Source organism: Lipotes vexillifer, unplaced genomic scaffold (assembly GCF_000442215.2).
Source record: "Lipotes vexillifer unplaced genomic scaffold, Lipotes_vexillifer_v1.1 scaffold511, whole genome shotgun sequence".
NCBI lineage: Eukaryota > Metazoa > Chordata > Mammalia > Artiodactyla > Lipotidae > Lipotes > Lipotes vexillifer.
In genome coordinates, this window is record NW_006784934.1 from 980164 (window position 1) to 1005063 (window position 24900).

The 24900-nt window shown below is 42.1% G+C and overlaps 1 protein-coding gene across 1 annotated transcript in view; it reads right to left on the reverse strand.

Annotated features, from left to right (window-relative positions):
* The window catches only part of NOTCH2 (notch receptor 2), a 176883-nt gene that overhangs the window by 51417 nt on the left and 100566 nt on the right, over positions 1–24900 (reverse strand). Inside the window, exons 6-11 of the mRNA XM_007457124.1 lie at positions 8439–8672; positions 6941–7096; positions 6208–6396; positions 5153–5266; positions 4231–4344; positions 2309–2542 (exon numbers count right to left, since the gene is read on the reverse strand). Of these exons, the coding sequence (XP_007457186.1) occupies positions 2309–2542; positions 4231–4344; positions 5153–5266; positions 6208–6396; positions 6941–7096; positions 8439–8672 (1041 nt within the window). The remainder of the gene's footprint in view (positions 1–2308; positions 2543–4230; positions 4345–5152; positions 5267–6207; positions 6397–6940; positions 7097–8438; positions 8673–24900) is intronic.

Below are 24900 nucleotides of genomic sequence, written 5' to 3' on the forward strand. Positions count from 1 at the left end.
TGAGGCTATACTGCCCTACTAGGAACAGATGAGGCAAGGCTTCAATATTCCTTGATTATGGATACCTTTAGGAGATGTGTCTAGCCCTTGTTTGACAACCCCCGTTTACTCACAATGGACCAAGGCAGGCCCCAAACAGCCATGGAGGTCCAATGTGACTCTGCCCCCAAATCCATGTTTCATTCTAGCAGGAAGAGACACCCAGCTCAAGCTGGGCCAATGAGATTATCTCACTGAGACGTTGGAACATGAACTGGGTGACCTATGGTCTGCACGTGGCCCTTACTTCCTGCTCATCCCCCCAAAGCCTCATTGTTCAATTCTCACTTGGCATCTGTAAGATACTTTTGTGTGCTTTCACAAAATTCTTTCTGCTTGTCTGTTTTGTAGTTGTTGTTTGCTTGTTTGTTGATGATTCTTTTAGCTAGTCAAAGTGGTTTCTGTGACTTGAAACCCCAAAAAACTCACTGAAGATCACAGGTATCAAAGGCATCAAAAGTGATCAAAAGGCATCAAAAGTGATTCTGGGTAGTGTATTGCACTTTAAGTACTTAGTGAGTGAGAAACCACAATTATAACCAGCAAATTGTAAAGCATCCCTCTATCCACACACTCATCCAAACCCCAACCTACCAACTCAGACTATATTATGAATGGGCTGTGGATTCTTATTCTAGAACTCGAGAGTCTATTCATAATGATTGATTGAATGAATCCTTTCACCCAGGCTCCTGGTACATGCCAGGTCTTTCTCCACCCATTACAGGCCAAGATCTCTTTATGCTGCCTGCATCTCTTTGCTTTAAATACTCCAAACAGCCACAGGAATGGATTTGGCAGTTTTCTGAGAGAACCAGGGCCTTCCTTCTCTATGCTGCCTGCACACCACTGTAATTCACTGCTTGCCTTTCTCACTGACAGCTACTTTCACCTTGACTTCTCTCTCCTCCCCAGGGAACACACCTGACCCAACCTGGCATAATTATATAATCCCAGAGAAAACAAAGTGTTTGCCAGCCCACCACTCACCCAGGTGTTGTAATGGGAACAACAGCAAAGCCTAAAACAGCCCCATCATTCTAAAGGCATCCATTCAATTGCTTGTAAATCTCTCAAATTTCTTTTCGTACTGCAATTTCTCATGTCGGGGGACCAGCCCGGAAGCAAATTGCTTTTGGAAGGTTTCACAAAGATCTATTCAGCTCTTTTACTGAGTTATCTAAACGTGGGGAGGGGGAAGGCATTTTCAACTGGGAAGGCATGGGATGTTTCTCGTATGCTTGAGCAACTCAGAAAGGACTTTGTTTTCAAACTTGGCATGTACGGGTTCCTGGATGAAGACCAGGCCTTTGACAAGTTTGAAGAAATGGATTTGGAAATAACAAGATGAAATGAGGGCAGCTAACATCCTCCCCCCACCTCTGCCCCCTACGTAGGCCATTTTCCTTAAATGGAAAATGAGTTCTCAATAAATCACTCCTCGTATTGGCAGGTTCCCTTCTAACAAAGGCACACACTAGTTAATCTTCCACTAATACATTTTCCTTTGATCGGAGACACAGAACTTCTCTGTCCATTAACCACAGTTGTGACCATAATTATTCCTCGAATAAATAAAACGGCATCTACTGAAACCTGTGAAATGCTGCTGCCTGAGAAAACAATTCAACACTTCCCCAGCAAGGAGCAGCATGCCCTCACGACTAACAAGCAGTCATTCAGCTGAAGTCAGGAAACAGCAAGGAACTTGGGATGGGAAATGGCAGCTCTGCATTCTAACTGCCAATGGAACATGTTGCAAAGTCTCTCCCCTCCTTTAGATTCCTCCCCCAAATGGCCAAGGCCCACCAGAGAAAAATATCAGGAGAAAAGTGTCACATTAAAAATACTGGACTCTGAAACAGAGGAAAAACTATTGGAAGAACTGGAGGGAGGGATGGAGGGAGGACCAACTTCATTAATCTGATTGAGGTGGAGGTTAAAGCAAAAAAGACAATCAAATCAAGCCACAAAGGCAATATGGCTTTCAATTTGAAATAATAATTTCAATTTTTTGAAGTGGTGTGCCTCCTTTTAATGAAAAACACATACACAAAGTCATCAGCTTTGCAAAGCTATTGTCTCTAATTTCTCTACTGGCTAGAGCCATCTGCCTCTGAGACATTTCTGGCTGTGGCTTTGGCTGAGCTTCTCAGAATCAAGACTATTTTTTAGGTATCTAAGCATATGCCAAGAAAGTCTGAGACATCTGCATAAATTGTTTCTGAAAAACAGTGAAAACTCCGAAGGAAATATAGCGTGGGCTTACCTGATGTGCCTGGCTGGCAGTTGCACTGGTAGCCGTTTACCAGGTCGATGCAGCGACCCTCATTCAAGCAAGGGCTGCTGTAACATTCATCTATCTGGTCGCTGCAGATGGCGCCCATGTACCCTGGATTGCAGATGCAGGTGTAGGAATCAATCCCATCCTGACACTGGCCATGGTGGCAAGGATCAGGGTCACAGTTGTCAATGTTCTCCTCACACAACACACCAGTGAATCCTTGGAAGAAATTGTACCAAAGATGCTTAAAAACCAAGGCAGACATTGCATACTTGAACGTAAATGTAGCCGGCATCCACTTATCCTACACATCCCAAGTCTTAAACAATTCATACTGCAGGCAATGAGCAGTTGGAACTGACTATTTGCATTGATTTATAAGGCAAGCCTAGAGAGTTTTGCTTAAAATAAAGTTTTTCAAGTCAGATTTGTAGAATTCAAATAGCTTTTTCTAAATAATAATTTCATTGCAGAGACGCTTTAACTGCATCCTCATTTAATACTGGACTTCAGTGGGGAATAGCTCTCAATATTTTTCCTTAATATATTCACCTCTATATTCCTTTCTTCCCAAACCCAACTGAATATACAGGTACTATATTAATGGTTTCATGTACCTTATCTTCCCAATTCTGACCTGAGAGGACAGAGAACTTTTCTCTGTTCCTCTCAACCTCCCAGGGATCTATGCATATACAGTAAGATTTTAATAAATACTTGCTAAATAAAATGAATGAACAAGTTATGACAGTTAAAAGAAAAGGGACAAATAAAAGTTCCTTTATTCAACATTAAATCATTTTAAAAGACTCTAGGAGGGCTCTCCTCCCGTTTAAACATAAGTTCAAGGTTTGTAAATTCTCTCCAGTGAAGGTTATTCTCCACAAGCATAATCTAGCCAGAGGAAGACAAAACCTGAAACCTCTCCAACCAGAGACAAACGTTCGTGAAAAGAGAAGAAAATTAAGTGGATGGTCTGACAGGGCCCTCTCTAAGTAGGCCTAATAAGTGGTAATGCTCCAATACTACTGAAATAGTAATTCTCTGTGTTTATTGTTATGACTTAGTTTGCTTTTCTGTGATCACAAAAAAAATCATGCACATGATGCTTAAAATCCTTTAAGACTCCATCTTCTAAAATAAGAAAAAATACCTTGAATTATATTCATAACTCCCTTTCTTAAACAGTCAGATGAAAAAGGAAACTGGGAATTCACCATTTCTACTAATTTCTAGTCCTTTTCTACACAATGATGGTCTGCGCAGAAGCAAATGTGTAATAAGGGACATTTGGCTTATTCGAATCTACTCCCAAATTAGAAATGTCGCCACAGATCAGAAATGTAGAATATTTGTAAACATTCTTTTTGACCCTAGTAGCAGAAGTCAGGAAAGAGGACCCAAACTTTCCCAGACAGAGCTCCCTCCCCCGTTCAAATACACATCCAACTCTCAAAGCATCAGTCATCTTTTATGCAGCAAACCTCTGCACTTGCACACCACTGCCCCCAGATTTCTGGGCCTTTGTTCGATCACTTGCCTCAAGAAACACAGAGACAGGTCTCCTGCTGAGAAGCCCCAGTGAAAAATAGCTTTCAACTGGAACTCTTCCCTTTTCCAAAGGAGTAGGTCAAGCCAGCTGGAAACTCACCGTTGCCAAAATCTGCCCAAGAAAGACAGGGGCACCAAATGGAAATGTCCAGGCCAGGCCACAATTGTGGTGAAGGAGGCAGGTGTTGTAGAGGAATCAGTGAGAGTAGCAGCAAGAAAGAGGCTTGGAAGAAGCTCTTTCTAAACCCAGAGCAGCCCATGTTAGTGGACTGGCCTGGCAGGGCAGCTAGAAGAGGACGGTCTCCTGTTTTGTTCAGGCAGACCTACCAGGGGAATAAGAAGTGAAAAATTCTTACCTGTGGCGCACTGGCATTCATAACCATTTGGGTGATCTATACACTTTGCCCCATTCAGACATGGAGTACTGGAACAGTCGTCAATATCGATCTGGCAAACTGGCCCAGTGAAACCTGAAAAGGGTACAGCGATGACACAAGTCAAAGGGTTATCCTATGTCTTCCTTATTATGAGAATGATGCCCAAAGAGAACTGGGTTGTTATTGGCAGGGTTTATACCCATGGGTCAGCAAATGTAGAATTATTCTACCCAACAGGTAACTAGGGTAACTGGGTGAGGCTCAGGGCATCAGAGGTACCTGTGTGTCTCTCTACCTTTATTCTTCCCAGCACAGATTTCACTTCTAGTTAAAGTGGGGACTGAATGGTTATAGGCAGAGCCCCCTAAAAAGTGAATGTAGCTTCAGAAGAACTGGGACCTCCTCTCTAAAGAAACAAGAGAGGCTACAGACTCTGGCAGAAAATTTAGCACGTCTTCAACAACAGCTTTGGGGAGCAAAAGGAGAGACACAGCATTCTCTGGAAAGAATTGCCTTGTGCTGTTTCTGTACCCATGGGTGAAATGTCTAAAAATAATCATCTCACAGAAAGGTTTCAAGAATATGACCCACAGGAAAAAATAAAATCCTGAATAACTTAGAACTAAGGCTTCCGTGAGGTATGAACTTTCCCAAATGTACACACAGACAGAGAGGTCATGGGTCATTCAGAATAGACTTGGACTTCTGGCCACAAAGGATTTGGAAGATACACTAGCTGAAACAAATCCCCCATTTCTGTACACACACATGCCTATCCTGAAGCACTCACTTTAATGACTTCCTCATGTACAGCCCACACACGTTCTCTCCCTCCTCCCTTCCCTGTGGTCAGTCAGCTTTATGCTTTCAAAGAAAACAGGGGCAGGTGGTGGGCATTTACCAGGCGGACACAGACACTGGAAGCGATTGACTTTATCCACACACTGTCCATTGTTCACGCAAGGGTTGCTCTGACATTCATTTATCTCCAATTCACAATGCACACCTTTGAAACCTGAACAAAATGGACCACACAAGTGGCTTAGAAAAAGACAAACGCGTGTTCTAGCCAAGAAAGCACAAAGTTGCAAAGACGACTATATCCTCTATGAGTATGAACATTTCTGCAGAGGGAGAAGAGGACTCTGCTATGATTGGAAACAGTCACTGTAAGCAACAGCCAGACAGGGGAATATTCTGGGATATCCATGTCTCTGTGGAGAGGGGGAAGAGGTCACCTCCAAAGACCTTGCTAAGACCTAGCATGCCAACAAAGACTGAACCACATTCTCTGATCAGTCTAGGCTTTGCTTTCAGGACAGTGCCAGGCCCACAGGGTCCCCAGTCCAAGTTCCTAAAGACCAGCTGAGTCAGAGATGCTGTTGCTCTCAGGGTGCAAGTAAAGGTCGGGAAGGCCTGCCAAGGCTAGAGAGGCCAGCACCCTCAATCAGGCAAAGCAGCCACTGGCAGCTGTCATTTTTAAGCTGGGTTTAGCTGTGCTTTCTGAGGATTCAAGCAATGGTCTCTGCAGAAGAGTTCCAGAGTATAACAAAGCATGTGTATCTCACTATGAGATAAATGGCAAGTTCCTATACAATTATGGGTAAAATTATTTTCTATAAATGGAATGGTATGCTATTTGTAACATATCAGGGGATAAGGAAAGCTTGCTATTTAAAGAATTTTTATGATAAATCCTTTATTAAATCAAAGTATACTTGCATTTTAAAAATCTTCTGAATTTTTCTCTCACATGTATCTGGGTTTTGACATAATGGGATTGCTTTTCATAGCTCTAAGAATTCTAAGATGGCCTTACTCCTTAAGGGTCCCCTTGGCGAGGGATTAAATGGTAACAGAGCTTATGGAATTGCCACGCTATACTGAGTGCTCTGCCTAAGAGAAGCACAGTGCAGTGCCTCCTGTCTAGATCCCACATACTGACGGCCCATGTACCTGGCATGCACAGACATGTGAAGCCTCCAATCTTATCCAGACAGGTGGCATCATTCTTGCAGGGGTCTGAATGGCACTCGTTGATGTCCATCTCGCAACGAGGCCCTGCATAGCCCTTCAGACACTCACAGTGGAAGGCACCATCTGTGTTCACACATTTTCCCGCATGCTCACAAGGATTGCTATTGGCTGGAAGACACAAGCACCAATCACCAGGATCAGAGCACTTGATGCGGTTTCCACAAATGTGGACTACAGAAGTGGGTCAGATTATTAGCATTAGGGCCAGGTCTTTAATAATCTGGTTCTCAATTTCCTATTTTCTTCTAATCAACCAATCAATAAGAAAGTAAGTAAATAAATAAACAAGATGAAGGAAGGAAGGAGGGAGGGAGGGAGGGAGGGAAGGAAGGAAGGGAGGAAGGGAGGAAATAAGGAAAGAAAGACAAACTAGGACAACCTCAACTCTTGTGAGTCTCTACTGTTCTTATGCCCAAACTGTCACTAAGGTAGGGCTTTATGTTAAGAGTCAAGTACAAACCTTCTATATATTTCAATTCCCAGAATAGAATATATGGTTACACTGAAAGGTTAGCTGTGAACAGTGGGCATATAACAGGTGAGATCCGAGGTTTGGGTGAAACATGCTCGTAGAGTAAAAATGAGCTTCAGCTTAAATGCTTGCTGAGCTAGACAGACACCATGAGGAATCGGAAAGGTTCTGTGTACTCACCCATGGCACACTCATCCACATCTTCTGTACAGTCACCCCCTTTGTAGCCTTGTGGACAGGTGCAAATATACTGCCCATTCAGAGGGTTGGTATCACACAGTGCCCCCTTGTGGCAGGGGTTGCTGATGCATGCATCATCCAGATGACATAAGAGACCTATCACAGGGTGGGGTAAGGAGAATAAAGAGAAAATGTCCCTTACTTGGGGAACAGTTTTCTCTTTCATGGAGGAGGGAAAACCTTATGACTGGCACATCAAAATCCAATATGAAGATTTAGAGGCAATTTCCTGACCCAATCTTAGGGACATGCTGCAGCCAGCAGCAAAGCAAGGAGCTTCTGCAGACAACCCTGATACCCTGACCCTGAGCCCTTAGCTGGACCCCTCCCCAAGGGTAGATAAAGTGAGGCCATAAAGTGAGATGGTTAGATGATGGGAGACAGGAAAAGGGAGATATACTTCCCATTGTGCTGTCATGTTTTAACAAATAAAAATAGAGGACTCCCAGTTCAATTTGAATTTCAGAGAAACAACAAATAATTATTTACTATATGTCCCAAACATTACATACATCCTATATTTTATTAGGCAACCTACTCTCCCAAGATCATGCTACCTGATCATCTTGGGGCCACCTGCATTTCACTAGCCTCAGAAGAAAAAATCAGCTGAACATCATCAGCCTATACTCAGGCAGCTTTTTAATAGTGTCAACATTCCTGGCTCAGGTGCCCTCAGGACTCTGAAGATATTACTAGGCCCCATGTTCTGCATAGTTCACATGGGAACTGGATTTTCCAGTCTGAAATTAGCTTAAGAAGAGGTGACTAAGGCTTCTTCTACAAAGCTGGAGGTGGGGCTTTTGGAAAGGCATAGATATAAGAACATTTCAAAACTGCTAGGCACAAAGTTCTCTCACTAAGCAATCTCCTTCCATCACATTCCTCCCTTCACTGCTCTATTCCTAGAACCAGAAGCTGTTAAACTGAAAGGCTAGAGCAATGTTAACTTTGCAGTTGGTAAAAACCTTCCCTTAGAGGACAATGTGGAGAGCTGGAATGCACTTAATTGTTTCCCTCTTGCCAGCTTTTTCTGGGTAAATGGATTATTTCTTCTTAACATTAACTGGCTACATCCATTTGTGAGTAATTTTGTCTTAATTTCTGAGAAATTCATCTTAATTTCGGAGTTGCCTTTCAGCTTAAAATCTTAAGGAGGGCTATAGATGTTCCCAAGGCAATAGTTGTTAACTTTCATTTTGGAGGGATGAAAAACTGAGGTACACAGAGTTGAGAGCCAAAAGTCCTAAAGAAGAAAACTAATTTCACAGCACTTTGGCTAATTACATTTCCAGAAGAACAGCTTTGAGAGGCATGTTCCTACCGATGGAAATTAAAAGGACATACCCCAAAAGGGATGAAAGAGAAGGAGGCAGAAATCCCGACTGCTCACCAGCCCTTTCCCTCGTTTCCAGCTCTGTTCTTCCGCTGGCCTTACCTGCCTTTCCTTCTGGGCACATGCAAGAGAAGGAGGCCACACGATCAATGCAGGTGGAGCCTGGAGTGCAGGAGGCGAAGGCGCAGTCATCAATGTTCTCACTGCAGTCATCTCCACTCCAGCCATTAACACACACACAGCCATAGCCCCCATTGCGGTTGGTACAGGTGCCCCCGTTCTGACAGGCATTGGGTTGCAGCAGGCACTCATCCACATCCTCTGTGCAGAACTGTCCTTTGGGGGGAAAAGCGCCTTTGATTAGGGTTCTTAAGTCTCAGAGGATTAGTACCATACCAGCCCCCACACACTCTTCACCCTCACGTGACCTGCCTGAAATTGAGGCAAAATTAACTCACAGCAGACCAGGTCCTCACATGAATTTTAAGGCCACCTTGAGACATCCATATAGTTATTCCAGGCAAATAATTTACAGAATGCAAGTTGCCATCCCTAGAAACTCTGACACCATGAAATCTAGCCAACCTATCAAAGAGAAAATTGAGTCTTCTAAGATCCTTAAATCTGATTTGGTTAAATCCCTGGGACAATGAATACATAAGTGAGAAGAGCAAGGAGAGAAGAGTCTAAGAGATGAGTAAGGACAAGAATAATGAGAAGCAACCTAAAAATCAAAGCTTTAGGGCTACTGTTCTATATCTTGACCGTATCAATGTCAACATCCTGTTTATGATGCTGGATAGTAGTTCTGCAAGGCGATGTTACCATTGGGGAAGACTTGGTTAAGGGTAAACAGTATCTCTCTGTTAATTCTTATAACTTTGTGTGAAACTATAATTATCTCAAAATAAAAGGTTTAATTAAAAATAATGGTAGGGCTTCCCTGGTGGCGCAGTGGTTGGGAGTCCGCCTACCGATGCAGGGGACACAGGTTCGTGCCCCGGTCCGGGAAGATCCCACATGCCACAGAGCGGCTGGGCCCGTGAGCCATGGCCGCTGAGCCTGCGCGTCCGGAGCTCGTGCTCCGCAACGGGAGAGGCCACAACAGTGAGAGGCCCGCGTACCGCAAAAAAAAAAGAAAAAGAAAAAGAAATAATAATTAAAAAAAAATAAAATAAAATAATGGTAAGGGCAAGCAAGGGTAGAGAGAAAAAATTAAGGAACTAAGGACAGTAAGAGCCATGGTAAAATATGAATGTGAAAGGCAAAGCCAAGATGATGAGACTGGAGCAAATACTGGATGAGTGGAATAAGATGTGGGAAGCCGACCTAATGTAGTAGAAGATGGAAAAGGATCAGTTTGTTCTGCCTAAGAAAGCAAACTGAAGGATGATAATAAGACCACTTCTGAATGGACTGCAGGTCACTATGAGAGCAAGGATGGGGGACTATGGCAAAGGCTCTTAGGCCCAGTGACAATCGACTTATAAGCAAGGAATTTGTGATTAGCAAGCATTTAGTGCCAGGCCACCTGAGTTGTAAAACAAACTGATGAATCTTTCTTATCAGAGGTCTTTTAGTACCAGTTTAGGGAGCTACCAAAGGGAATGAATATTCAGATCATATGAATTCTCTAAAACAGAACATGACAAGTGGCTAAAACCCAAAACACCTCAAGGTGTCCTTAATTCTTTCTCTGTAAAAAACTCACTGAATAACTCAAAAAGGCACTCTGATGAAGAGGCCTCTTAATGACAAAGCACAGAACTTTTATACTCAGAAAATGCCAAGGCTATACCTAGTCCCCAGATAACAATTCAACTTGGCTCAAGTATTTCCAGAGTCTGCAAAGTGCCCAATTGTGTAGCCATCACTGCTAACAGAAGCTAGTTGTGTCTGATCCAACCTAACTGACAACCTATTCTTTACTCCTATCTAACCTATACATCCATTATTACAGAACCAACATCATTCTATTGCACTTCTTTGATCGCACAGCAATCTCCCATCACTTGGCTGCAAGCAACCTCAGTTCAGGAATATTTTTTGTATTCCCAGCTAAGATCCCTCTACCTAAGATGGCAGAATGGGGGTGTGAGCATCTCTGGAACTCTGTGCTCAGGACCCTGCTTCTGTGCTGCTCTCCTCACCCCACTTCATCCACATAATTCTTGAAGGAGCCACCATGTCTTTACATGATCATGCATGCCTTCCTGGTCACAGCTGACTGATCCAGGATGGGCATCTTATACAAACTGTCACTGTGTCTCTTTTCCAAACTTTTGGACTAGAGACCCTCTACCACATGGACCAAAAGAATAACATGACCAGTCTACACACAAAATGATGACAGTGAATCAGAAGTACACAGAAAAGAAAAATAGAATCTGGGGGCATTCAAGTTACTGGTTCCAATTGTTCCCAAAGACCCACTCTTCATAAGTCCATTCAAGAGCACAGCCATTCTGAGAGATGTCCCTTCCAACAGGTTTCCCTAATTTCAGATGGGGATCTGTCAATTGCAACCTGCAGTATTAACTAATACAAAGTGAGTGAGCGAGTGAGTGAGTGAGTGAGTGAGTGAGTGCAGGAGCAAACACTTCCCCAGGGTAGACGATGTCATTTAGTATAGAAAGCTTTGCTCCCCTACTTTACTGGCAGAAATGCTACCTCAGATTAAAGACAGGTGTGTAATTAAGATGCAGGTGGGATTTAGAAATGAAAACATAACCAAGAAGCAGGTGAAGAGTTTCTGTAACCTGGAAATTACTGAGAGTCTTTTCTCTTACACTTATGACTCAAATACCGTGCTATCGTCAAACCAAACTGACTTGCTGAATGTGAGAAATTTGGATGTTATTTTTCTTTCTTATTGGCTCTGTGATAATTCTGAGTATAAGACACTGTGATTTTGAAACATCTCATATGTATTTCGTATGCATTATAATACCCAGACACTTAAATACTGTAGTAAGACAGACTAGGTTAATGAAACAATGCTTGGAATGAAAATTTTGTTCTCTTGGTAAAGGAAACCAAGAGTCACTGATTGCATACTATGAACCAGGCATTGTGCTTGAGTTGTCACAATCATTATCTCATTTATAGTTGAGGAAACGGGCTCAGAGAAGTAAAATAACTTCCCTGTTGTGAGGCGGGGAGTGCAGGAGAGCTGGGATTTAAACTAGAGCTGCTGACTCTCAAATTCGTAACAAAGACTTGAAGTGTGAATCTCACCATATCAAAACAATCTCTGTGCATCTCAGTCTTCCCAAGCACACAAAGGCATGGGGAAGGAGACAGGACAGGAAAGGTGAAGATTAAAATCATGACTCGCACCATCAAATTACTGGGAAAAATTATGACTTCAAATTACTGTCCAAAAAATCAAATGTATTCTTTGAGTACCGTTGACTGTTTTTCTAATGAGGTTGATTTTTGAAGGTTAGATACCTTCATCAAATACCTTAGGTGTTTGGTGTTAGATACTGTTAGAGAAATCAAATCTACAGAGTCAAGAGAATACTGGCTTATAAATAATCTTTTATAGAATGGATCATTTTTCTCTAAGGTTCAGGCACATTTCTCCAGGACAAAATCCTTCTCAGGCATATTTATGCCAGAATTGTTTCCTCATTCCAATTCTAGCAACCAGTCATTACATTCAGAATATAAAAACAGTAACCAGGGTGCCACTAAATTGCTTGTTCCAAAATTCCCAGTGGAAAGTCTGCCAACATACTGCGCTTCGTTCGTGTCACCACCCCTCTTGGCAAAGGAGGAAACCAATGCAGGAGCCTAAAAATAAGAAACGTGAGGCTCAGAAAGGTTATGTAACCACCAACCCCACCATCCCCACCCAGAGTCATAAACTGGTAAGTCAGAGCACTATCATTCAAACTCAGATCAATTTGACTCCAAAACTACTGTTCTTTCTACTGCAGCACGGTTAACTATCCAGCCCTGGGTTTGGTCCACAAGATCTACAGACTAAGTCTCTGATCCTAGGCTCTTAAAGCACACAGAGAAGGCATGGAAGCATGAGACAATAAAAGAAGAGACCCTTGGTAGAAATGAATAAAGACAAAAAGTCACTAAGTATTGAAATAGGGAAGTTTCTCGGAGATCTACTAGAAGGGCTGAGTCCATTGTCTGAGGTCATTCAGCTTTTCCCACTACTCCATGGCAAGAAAGCGTCAGCCTGGGCTGGAGGAAGAAGGCTTACTCAGGTAGGTAGGGTTCGGTTTTGAAGACGTCAAAATGACTGGAGTCTATTCTTAGTTGGGGTTTGAAATGAGAAAAGGCTGGAGACCATGTGAGGCTTTGAATTCTAATATGAATTCTGAACTTGATACAACAAGCAAAGGGAAGTTATTGTAGGCTCTCAGGTGGGGGAAGGTATGATCAAAGTTGCATGTGAACATTAGTCTGCCAGTAGAATACAGGAGGGACTAAAAGCAAATGACTTTCTTTTAGTAGGGAGAGAAGGAGAAAGCACTAAGTTAGGAGCTACCTAGCATATAAAAGCCTCTGGTGAAAAGCGAGAGCTGCGCTCTTTCCATGCCCTACCTAGCTACTACACCTTCAATCCAAACAAGTCTCAGCATGTGTCAGCACACAAACTCTGCTGGTGGACTCCCAAAATATGTTGCACAAAGCTCGGTTAGGCAAGTTTTTGAGGGCATCAATTATCCCTCTTACTAATTTCACCTGCCGGGTATTGCAGGCTACTGGCATCTGACATTGGGACTAAAGCAGGGGGCTATTAGGCTTTTCCCATCTCCTATTAGAAAGGAAACCACTTGTTTCTAGAAACTACTTTCCCTATTGCCACTATGAGTCTGTACTAACTTGGTATGAAATGCTACACTACCAAATCCTTGGCTGACACCTTAAACACTCAGAGCCACCTGTATATACTGATAATTCTCTGGGTGATAGCTTTTGTTTCATAAATATATCTCAAATCTCTATCTTTCCTTCATATATTTTACTCTATAGCCACAATGGCTTACTGTTGGCTCCTTAAGCATTAAATTCTTTCCTACCTCAGAGCCTCTGCATATCCTGTTCTCTTCACCTCAAATATCCTTCTCCCTCTTATCCATATGGCTAATTACTATTTCATACCTTGACCTTCCTTATAATTTAAGTAGACCTCCAAGCTCACACTCCTCATTCTTCTCCTTCATTGCACCTACTCCATTCAGTCTGTCTTATCATTTATCAAATGGTGTAATTTTATATTCATTTGTGTTTTGCACTCTCTGTCTCTGTTAGACTGTAAGCTCCACGAGAGCAAGGACTTTGTTGGCCATTCACCTCGGTTTACATGTCAGGCACTGTACCAGACACTTAGCGTCAGTGGTGAAACAGACCTTAGATTCAACCTAATGTGCTCATTTACAGACAAAACTAGGACCAGAGAGGTACAGTGACTTGTCCACATTTACACAGCTAGTTGGAAGAAGAACTAGAAATAGACAAAATTAAAAACGGAAATCAAGTGCTGAAAAGGACATTGGGGTGTGAGATCACAACACTTCAAGTTAGTCTTCAAAATGACTGTTGAGGGAAAGGGCAGGGTTGAGAAACATACGGGAAGAGCAAGATGCCTAAGCAGTGCTACAAATGAAGATAATACAACTAAGAACAAGTATGCTATTTCATATATAGTAGTGTATGTATGTTAAGCCAGCTTCCTAATTTATCCCTCCCCCCACCCCCCTTTCCCTTTGGTAACCTTAAGTTTGTTTTCTTTGTCTGTTTTGTAAATAAGTTCATTCCTATGTTTTTTTAGATCCTACATATAATTGATATCATATGATATTTGTCTTTCTCTGTCTGACTTACTTCACTTAGTATGATAATCTCTAGTTCCATCCATGTTGCTGCAAATGGCATTATTTCATTCTTTCCTATGGTTGAGTAATATCCCATTGTGTATATGTACCACATCTTCTTTATCCATTCATCTGTCGATGGACACTTAGGCTGCTTCCATGTCTTGGCTATTGTAAATAGTGCTGCAATGAACATGGGGGTGCATGTGTCTTTTTGAATTACGGTTTTCTCTGGATATATGGCTAGGAGTGGGATTGCAGGATCATATGGTAACTCTATTTTTATTTTTTTAAGGAACCTTCATACTGTTCTCCACAAAGGCTGTACCAATTTATGTTCCCACCAACAGTGTAGGAGGGTTCCCTTTTCTCCACACCCTCCCCAGCATTTATTATATGTAGACTTTTTGATGACAGCCATTCTGACTGGTGTGAGGTGGTAGCTCACTGTTGTTTTGACTTGCATTCCTCTAATAATTAGTGATGTCAAGGACCTACTGTATGGCACAAAGAACTGTACTCAATATTTTGTAATAACTGATAAGGGAAGAGAATCTGAAGAAGAATATATATATATATATACACATATATAAAAAACTGAATCTGTGCTGTACGCCTGAAACTAAAACAATATTGCGAATCAACTATACTTTGATTAAAAATAAATAAATAAAATATGACACAAATGAACCTATCTACAAAACAGAAACACACTCACACACAGAGAACAGACTTGTGGTTGCCAAGGGGGATGGGGGTGGGGAAGGGAGTCTGCGGTTAGCAGGCGCAAACTATTATATATAGGATGGATAAACAACAAGGTCCCTGGTGGCGCAGTGGTTGAGAGTCCGCCTGCCGATGCAGAGGACACGGGATCGTGCCCCGGTCCGGGAGGATACCACATGCCGCGAAGCGGCTGGGCCCGTGACCCATGGCCGCTGAGACTGCGCGTCCGGAGACTGTGCTCCGCAATGGGAGAGGCCACAACTGTATAGCACAGGGAACTATACTCAATTATCCTATGATAAACCATAATGGAAAAGAATTTTAAAAAGAATGTATACAGGGCTTCCCTGGTGGCGCAGTGGTTGGGGGTCTGCCTGCCGATGCAGGGGACACGGGTTCGTGCCCCGGTCCGGGAGGATCCCGCATGCCGCGGAGCGGCTGGGCCCGTGGGCCGTGGCCACAGGGCCTGCGCGTCCGGAGCCTGTGCTCTGTGGCGGGGGAGGCCACGGCGGTGAGAGGCTCGTGTGCCGCAGAGAAAAAAAAAAAAAGTTAAAAGGAATGTATACATATGTATAACTGAATCACTTTGCTGTACAGCAGAAATTAACACAACACTAAATCTACTATACTTCAATAAAAAAATAAATTTATTAAAAAAAGAAAAACAAGAAAAATAAGTACGTGGTATTGATTTTGTAGGAGTGGGGTCACTTTCATAATGATCTTTTCTTATTGCACCGTCCTATGGTCTTAAAAGCAAAGGATGAATGAGTAAGACTATGGGCAGTGCCGGTGTCAGAAAATATAACAGAGTGAAACCAACAGGACTGTACTGAAATGGGAACTATGAACTGGGCCTCACGAGCATCAAGTTCTAGCCATGTGAGCTCAGGACCACTAAACAGACACCATTTTATGAGCTGCAAGACATCGGGATACAAACAGTCCATTATGGTTTTCTCAGGACACCACAAACAAACCATCAATCTGACTTGGAGTTACAAGTGACTGGGAAACAAGAGGAGGAAGGGGAAAAAAGGAAAGAAAAGAAATGGTCGCTGAGGCTTAGCACTTCTGAAAGAAGCCCTCCCCTCCTAGTCACCTCTCAACTTGGGCGGGGGGAAACTCGCACCACATCAACGGCCCTGCTAAGGGGCAACTCTCATTAGCAACAACGATCACCACGTGAGGAACATGTAAAAATGAGCTTGGCTGACCCCTGCCCTGACCCTGCTACCTCTTCTTTGGTTAAGTCAAGAGAATTCGGTCTCCGATATACGCTTCCAGCCAGCAGTCACCCGGGCTCCTGAGTTGGGGAGTTTCATCTGTTCATATCATAGCAGGGCATTCTTGTAACCTGTGTCCTACAAACCTTCTCCTCTACACACAGGAGAGTTTCCATTCCGCTCCTGAAGTGAAAGGGCAGAGGACAAGCTTGACTATTCTACAACTTCCCAGGACGAAAGATGGTTGAAACATTTTGCACAAACACTGGAGTCTACAGGGTCTGCCTAATGAGAGGCTGTGTGCATGCACTAACGTACAAGCACACACATGTATATATGAGGCTAGGGTTACAAGTGGCTAAGGGGATCTTGTAGGTGTGCAGGATACACGTGCAGATAGACGCAAGAATCTCAGTGAACGTTCCCATGAATCCTAGACACCATCATCTTTTTCAGGCCTCCTCAAAAGCCTGGTTTCCCTGCATCCTGATCAATTATTTTTTTTCTAAAGAGTCACCAACTTAATCTCATCGCGTACAGTGGATTGTGCCATTTGCCTGTTCAAGCCCTTTGATGACTTCCATTACACTTAGGATAACATTCTAAATCCTATCTACATTTTCTGCCTACCTCTCCAGTCTCTCCCCTTGAAATATCACTCGTGCCAGGCACTCTGGCTTTTTATTTTTATCCTTTCTCAACATAACCACAATCTTTCCCCGCTACAGGTCTTTGCACAAGCTGTTCCCTGTACCTGGAGCACTCTTAGGCTCAACCATCCCCTAATAATCCATACTCACCGCCCACAGCTGAAAGAGACAGTACATACCTACCCCAAACTCAACTAGTTCAACTAGTTCAAACTGTTAATATGCTAATAACCTCTACTTTTCCCACTAGGTATTTATTAGAGTTCAAAATCTTACAGATAATATGCTTTATGTCTGTGTTACTAGACTGTAAGTTCTATGGAGAAATGGGTGGCACCATTTACTTCATCAGTGAATCCCTAGCACTTAGCACATGCCCAGCTAATAATATTTCTTGAGAAGTAATCAAAAATATTTGTTAAACAAATTTGATCTGCTCTTGTCTTCTCTCACTTAAGTCATTCTAACCTCAAAATAATCATCATCTTTTAACTCATCTCCCTCACACCTTTAGGGTGTCTCTATCCTATTCATACTCCCAAACTTTCCATCACCCCCTTATTTACATCCCCCCCATCAATACACATGCCTCTCATTCCACCCTCTTCCTTAGCTGCTGAACTCCATCTCATTTATTGCACACCAAATTCACCCTGCCTTTTGACCTTAATGCTTCGACTGTGTCTCAAGGGTGACTCTCTATTGTGGGGTACCTTACTTCTTCAATTGAAACCCAAGATTTCCCTAAAGACTACATCCCATCAGCGGGCAGCCCTCCTCAGTAGAGGTCCTCCTCTTCCAGTTGCCTCCCTCTGCATGAAGGTAAATAGGCAAAGAATCACTCTTTCCTTTATTTCCTAATGGTGCTACTGACTTCAAATAGTAAAAATAGACTTATTCAGCTATTTCTAGGTACTAGACACTGTGATGAGTGCTTACACTGATTGTCAAACGTAATACTATCATACAAAATTAGTCCAGATTTACAGACATAGTACAGACCCGGTCCACACTGAAGAAAGATACTAAAGTATCTCAGGGAAGTAAGGAGAAGAGACCCTGACAGCACCCAATAATAGCCCTGAATTTGGAGGCATGAAATTGGGCCAGGAACAAACTGGAAAATTTAATGCTCCATTCATTCATTCAACAAATACGTATATACTACATGCCAGGCTTGACCGGAGACTAAAATGGTAAACAAAAGAGTTGTGGGTTGTACCCAGAACGTACAGACAAGTAAGGGTTTTACAACCAAATAAATAGTTATAATAGTGGGTAAGAAGTGCTCTAATAGATACATATTGCCTTAGGAACACAGAGCAGAACAGAGAAGAACTATGTTCTGCAGGTCCAGTGGGGGATACCATGTTTCATTGGCAAGCCAAGATTATGGCCTAATGGCAGCCTGTACCAAGGCAGTGTGGGTTTTTTTGACAATTCACTTTCCTACAGACTACACCTTCAAACCACCTAAAGTTGCATTTACAACAAAAACTTATCATACAAATATTAACAGTAATGGCAGCATATGTCTTGATATTCTAAGATCACAATAGTCTCCTGCTTTAACTATTTCTGAGGTTCTTTTAACCATTTGTTCACTGCTGTGTGTTCCAAACCCAGAATGATGCCCTTGTGCCAGAGAGTGCACAAATCTATAAAACAGACGGAGATAAGTACAACAGTAATCTCATGAACGGACTCAAAATTATGCCACGTGATGCTAGTTTAAAGTCAGAATAAGTGCATTACAGCTGAATAAATCGTAAATTACTGTTAAGAAAGAGAGAGAGAGGAGAGAGAGAGAGAGAAAGAGAGAGACTTTATATGTTAACCAGGTTGTGTAAGAATGTGTACGTATGTGACAGGATGTGTAGAAAGGGGGATGGTGGGGAGGGTACTTCAGGCAGAAGGAGGTGTATGTGTACAGGTTTGAACAGAAGGCAAAATGTGACTTATTTGAGGCAATGAAAAAAAACACTGTGGTTCAATTACAAGGCATGCATCAGTGGAGATAAGGCTGGAGAGGGAGTTATACTCAGGGCCTTGGAACTCTACCCAAAGACGAGGGGGACCTACTGAATCACTCTAGGCAAAGAAACAACACAATCCAATTTGTGTTTCAGAAAGCCCACCATGCTGCTACGGGGAGAATGGACTGAACTCCACCCCATCCTTCCAGGTCAACAGCAATTTAAAGCACTGAGGAGTCCCAGGGCTCCTGTGGCCGCTAGAGCAACAAGAAAGTCTGTGGTGCTTCTGGGGCAAATTCCGGATGCAACAGCACTAAAGAGCATCCGGCCTCAGCCACTATATGGGAGTGATGGATGTTATGTCAATGCCGGGTATTCAGATAGCTGATGCTGGCACAGAGGCTTCTCCACACAGAGAAGAAAATGGTGCCACACTTCTGTCTCCCTGCTAGGAGGTCCACACTCTAGCTCTTGCACTTCCTTGGGCTGCCGGGCTGTTAAACAGTTTACATAAAGAGCCCCTCACTTCCCTGGAAGAAAAAACTAACTGTAGCAGGGGTTCCAAAGAGAATTAACCTACTCTATTTATGGGCAAGCCATTACTAATGAGCAGAATGAGTAAAACAAAAAACAACCTGGAGTTCATTAGAACATTTTTCAATATAAAAGATGTAGAGGTACCACTTAAGATGTAGATGAAAAGCATACTTGTGAAAAATGTGCACTTCCAGAAACTAGTACATTATAGAAAGAATTGGTTCTGTATTCTAAAGAATTTTATACACATGTAGGTTTTCAGAAGACATGAAAATATAGGGCATCATACTCTGATGAAATGGGGTGGGCTGAGAGAAAGGCAGAAATAGAGAGGACCCAGATGCAATGAGTAAATACTATAAGAATATAAGAATGTAAATCAACTATACTCCAATAAAAATTTTTTTTAAAAAATATAAGAATGCCGTTCAAATACAAATCAGAATTGAAAATGATAAAGGACAGAACTGACAATGAAGAAATCAGTTATGAAGGAAAAACTTAGGAAGCTCTTGTGAAATGCAAAGGAAAAAACAAGCAGATTAAAATATAGAGAGAAAAGATTTTAGCTATGAGGAAGAATGAAGACCTAGTGTAAAGGTAATAGGTGTTCCTGAAGACACAAAAACAAATGAGAAACATAATCTTTTCTGAGGTGAGAATAGACCTAAGTCTGCAGATCCAAAGGGCTCGAAAAGACTAGGAAAAAATAATAGGAAATATACCTATACCAATATTGGTTAAACTTCTGATTTTAAAGAGGGAGGAGAGAGGTGAAAGGAGAGGCAGAAAGACAGAGAGGGAGAGAGAGAATGACTGAGCAGACACTGGACTTCCCTATAATACTCATTACAAGAAGCAAAGGAACAATATCTAGGGACTTTCATAACAACGTAATTTGTGACCCAAGAATTCAGTATCTATACAAGATGCCATTTGTGTATGAAGGCAACTAAATTAAAAAAATATTTTTCAAATATACAAGAGCTCTGAGGATATGCCAACATGTCACTTTTCTGTAAAAAAATTCTCAAAGATATACTCATTTGACTGAAAAAGTAAATGAAAATAAAAAACTCAGGAGTGAGAAGGTTGTGCTATAAATGTACTGGTAGTTAGAACAACTTATACAAAGAACTAAGCTTAAAGGGTTATAAATTGGATTTTAAAACAGTATACATAGCAATAATTTTTAAAGAACATGGGTAAGACTTTAAATTTCAGTAATAATAATACTATAATATAAATTTTAAAATCCCAGATCACCTGAAGAAAATCTGGAGAGTGAGGAGAAGATTAAGAGAAGTATGCTCATTCCTTACCTTACAGAAAAGGATATACTTTCATTTTTGACAGAAAAAAGTAGAGAGATGAATGCAAATCCAAATTATTCTAAACATGTATGTCTTTTAAAATTAAAAAAAACCCTAAACACTAAATATAATTTAAATCATTTCACCTCTATTGTCTTCGTGGACCAACTTCCACTTCCTTGAATTACTTAAGCACATGGTTTATGTTCCTCTCATTCTTTGCTCTCCCATCTCCCATGAAATCAACATCTGGGTTGAGGACCAATAAGGTCATCTGAGCCAAGAGTTCTTACTTTTCTCAACTCAACAGACCTCCACATCCACTCATTATCACAAACAGACTCACATTCTGGATCTCATTATAAGACACTCATTGACACTCAACTCCAAGATCTCAAACTGGTACTTCCACTCTCTGAATATAACTTCCAATCTCCCTTCTCTCCCATTCCCAACAACCATTTCACTTAATTTTTCCCCACTAAAACCTGAAAGAGTAAACCACTCCTAAATAACCCAGTTCACTAACCAACCCCTTTCCAGCTGCCTTAACTCTTTGTCTAGCCAAGGTTCTATGGTTGGTCACACGAATGAAGTTTCTGTCCCTAAAGCTACTGCCCTGCTGCCCCGTCTCTCTCTTTCTGTCCCCCCATTTTTTACGTGTACAAAATCTTGAATAAGTGATTTATTCCCACTCCTCCTTTTACTCCTCCCTCAATAACCACTTTTCTCTTTAACCTCCTGCAATCTGGCTTTCTTCTCTCCTTTATAGAGAAACTCCATTTTAGAAGATTTCCAATGACCTCAAAAATTCTGACTAACTCTCTGCAATTATCATTTGGATTTGAGTCTCCAGGTTGTCATTCATTCAATAACCATCATTTGTTAAAATTGGTCCTGGGAATGCCAAAATAAGTAAGGCCAGTTCCCAATTCCCCAGAGGCTGAGAGTGTACTAGGTGAGGTAATAAGCATATAAAACAGTAAGAGCAGTATAATACTGCAGGCGCTATAACAGAGGCATGTAGAGTTGAGTCAAAGGTACAATTTTAAAATGCACCCCCTGACTCAGTGATGCTATAATGGCAGAGCTTCTTCCGAACCCTTACACATCCCCTTCTCTCACCTTCATTCTTTGGATCCCTTTCCTCATCAATTTTCTTAAGTGTAGACTTAAGATCCAGACCCTCTGGCCTTCTCAGTCTGCACACTTTCCTTACAGACTTGAACATTTCCAAGGAAACCAAAAATAAGACTCAAAATCTGAGTCTCTAGCCCCTACCTCCATTTTGACCTCCTAGGTCTTACTGCTGAATGTTTTCACTTGGAAAACGCACCTCAAACTCACCACCATCTCTAGCCTACTTCTTTATCTCTGTCAACAGTCCCCACATTCTCCCACTACTCAGATTTTAAAATAGAAGTTAACTCTTCTCAATCTCCCCCCTCACCCAAACAAGTGCTTAGATCAGTGGTCCCCAAACTTCTTGGCATCAGGGACCGGTTTCTTGAAATACAAATTTTCCAAGGACCGGAGGGCAGGGGAATGGTTTGGGGATGTTTCAAGCACATTACATTTATTGTGCACTTTATTTCTATTATTATTGCATTGCAATATATAATGAAATAATTATACAACTCACCATAATGCAGAATCAGTGGGAGCCCTGAGCTTGTTTTCCTGCAACTAGATGGTCCCATCTGGGGATGATGGGAGACAGTGACACCCAAAGTGTGTTGCTTATGTCCAGGCTACTCCATAAGATGCAGCTTCACTGCCACTTGCCACTCACTGATAGGGTTTTGATATGAGTCTACAAGCAATTGATTTATTATGGGCTCTGTGCAGTCACACCTCTCTGCTAATGATAATCTGTATTTGCAGCCGCTCCCCAGCATTAGTATCACCGCCTCGGCTCCACCTCCGATCAGGCATTAGATTCTCATAAGGAGCGCGCAACCTAGATCCCTCGCATGCGCAGTTCACAGTACGGTTCGTGCTCCTATGAAAATCTAATGCCGCTGCTGATCTGACAGGAGGCGGAACTCAGGTGGTAATGAGAGTGATGGGGAGCGGCTGTAAATACAGATGAAGCTTCGCTCGCTCACCCGACACTCACCTCCTGCTGTGCAGTCCAGTTCCTAACAGGCCATGGACTGCTACCAGTCCATGGCCTGGGGGTTGGGTACCCCTGACTTAGATGGTCCCCAATTCCTATCCATGCTTCTTTCAAACTCATGATCATTCCTACTTTTTAACTCCTATTGTGGTTATGTGTTGACTTCCTTATTTCTTCCTAGTGAATTTGACCATTCTTCAAAGATTAGGAATTGATATATTTCTTCTCTGTGTCTCTTATAGCATCTAGCATAGTATGTAACTGTAAGTTAATCAGTAAATATATGTTATTGAAGCTACCTTACAACCATTCTCTGAGGGCTTGAAAAGTCATGAAATGAAACTGGATCTTTCCTGGGATGCAGCAAAAGCCAGACATTGAGTCATGGACCACGAGGGCAGAAAAGATCCCTCAGTCTCACCTCCTGCATTTATTGGGCCACACTAACCACTCACCCCTGTTCCCACCAACACAACCACTAATTAGCTCTGAGACCTCTGGGATGACAGTGCTTTAGGTTAGCACTCTGGCAGTCTGCTCAAATGATAGCAAACTGAGGCTGGGTTGTGGGGATGGAGCAGAATTCAAGAAAACAGGCTTATTTTCAAATCCCCACAATCAAGTTGACAGAGAAATTGAAACGGGAGATGCATTTTTCCATTCCTCCATGCAGACTACAGATGAAAAAACTTTTGCAGTCTCAGATATACTTAGTTTCCACTCTCACCAAAACGCTCCATTTCTATAGTATTAAAAATACAGAAAAGTGATTTTGAGAAAAGCCTCATTCTAGAGAACAACTTGCACCAACTAGAGGCAAGTCTGAAATAGGAGGACTGAGCTCAAAATCAAAATACTACCATGAAAAGACTCCATTCCCAGAGAGCACCTCTGGCAGTATGTACTTGGTGATTTGTGCCAAAAATTTTTGCTAAAGTTGGAGCAATTGACAGCAAAGGAAATCTTACCTAACACTTTAGGTTCATCATGCTATACAGGAGAGCTGAGAGAAAATGTGATTGGTTTTATTTGACTCATGTCCACCTAACTTCCATTGTTCACTTCTGCTTAGTGTCCCAAAGCACTAATCCAAGCCCAAGCTGAAATTACATTTCTGGGTTCTGCACAGGAAAATAAATCATGTCTGCCCTAGGGGTGAACCCAAAACCAAAAGCAGCCAGAGAGGAATTTCTGAGTTGAGTTTAGAGTCAACTTTAATTCTGAAGGAAATGAACCTTTAAAAGGAAAATTCAAATAACAACCTATGTAGACAAAACATTAATCTACACTGCTTCAATTAATTTGGGGACCTTTTATAACCTTTTTTCTTAAGTGGATATCTGCCAGAGCAGACCTTCTCTCATAAGATGGCTTGGAGCCAAATACAGTAATAGTCAAGATATTTGTGCTCAGGCTTCCTCATATCCTTAGGTATACATACATATCCTAAAGGAACATCCAACTACCGACTTATCTCTATAACAAGATTCCTATTAAAAAAAAAAAAGTAAACCATTTGCCCAACTCCCAACACCAATTTCTTTCTTCCACCTGGGCTTTAGTTTGTCCAGAAGAGTGGTAGCCTTTGAAGGCACAAATTCGTACTATTCTAGACAACCATGTCAGGTAAAACCACTCTGCACTGGGCTAGGTAGTAGATCAACTACTTATAAAGCCTAGCAGGACGGTTAAAAGACAAAAGTAGTAAAATCATCTATAGCCACAATAAGTAGTTAATGGAAACACAGAAAGATGTAAAATATGATGTCAAAAACAGTAATCAGGGCTTCCCTGGTGGCGCAGTGGTTGAGAGTCTGCCTGCCGATGCAGGGGACACGGGTTCATGCCCCGGTCCGGGAGGATCCCACATGCCGCGGAGCGGCTGGGCCGGTGAGCCATGGCCGCTGAGCCTGCGCGTCCGGAGCCTGTGCTCCGCAACGGGAGAGGCCACAACAGTGAGAGGCCCGCGTACCGCAAAAACAAACAAACAAACAAAAAAAAAACCTCTACCCCTCATACAGTTATTGTGAAGATTACATAAAATAAAACACTGTAATTAGCTCATTATTTGGGTGCTAATAAACATTGGTTAACTCTCAGCTCCCAGCCCCATTCATTTCCTTAATTTGTATAAGGCAGAAAATACTAATGTGACTTTATTTACAGCTCTAATG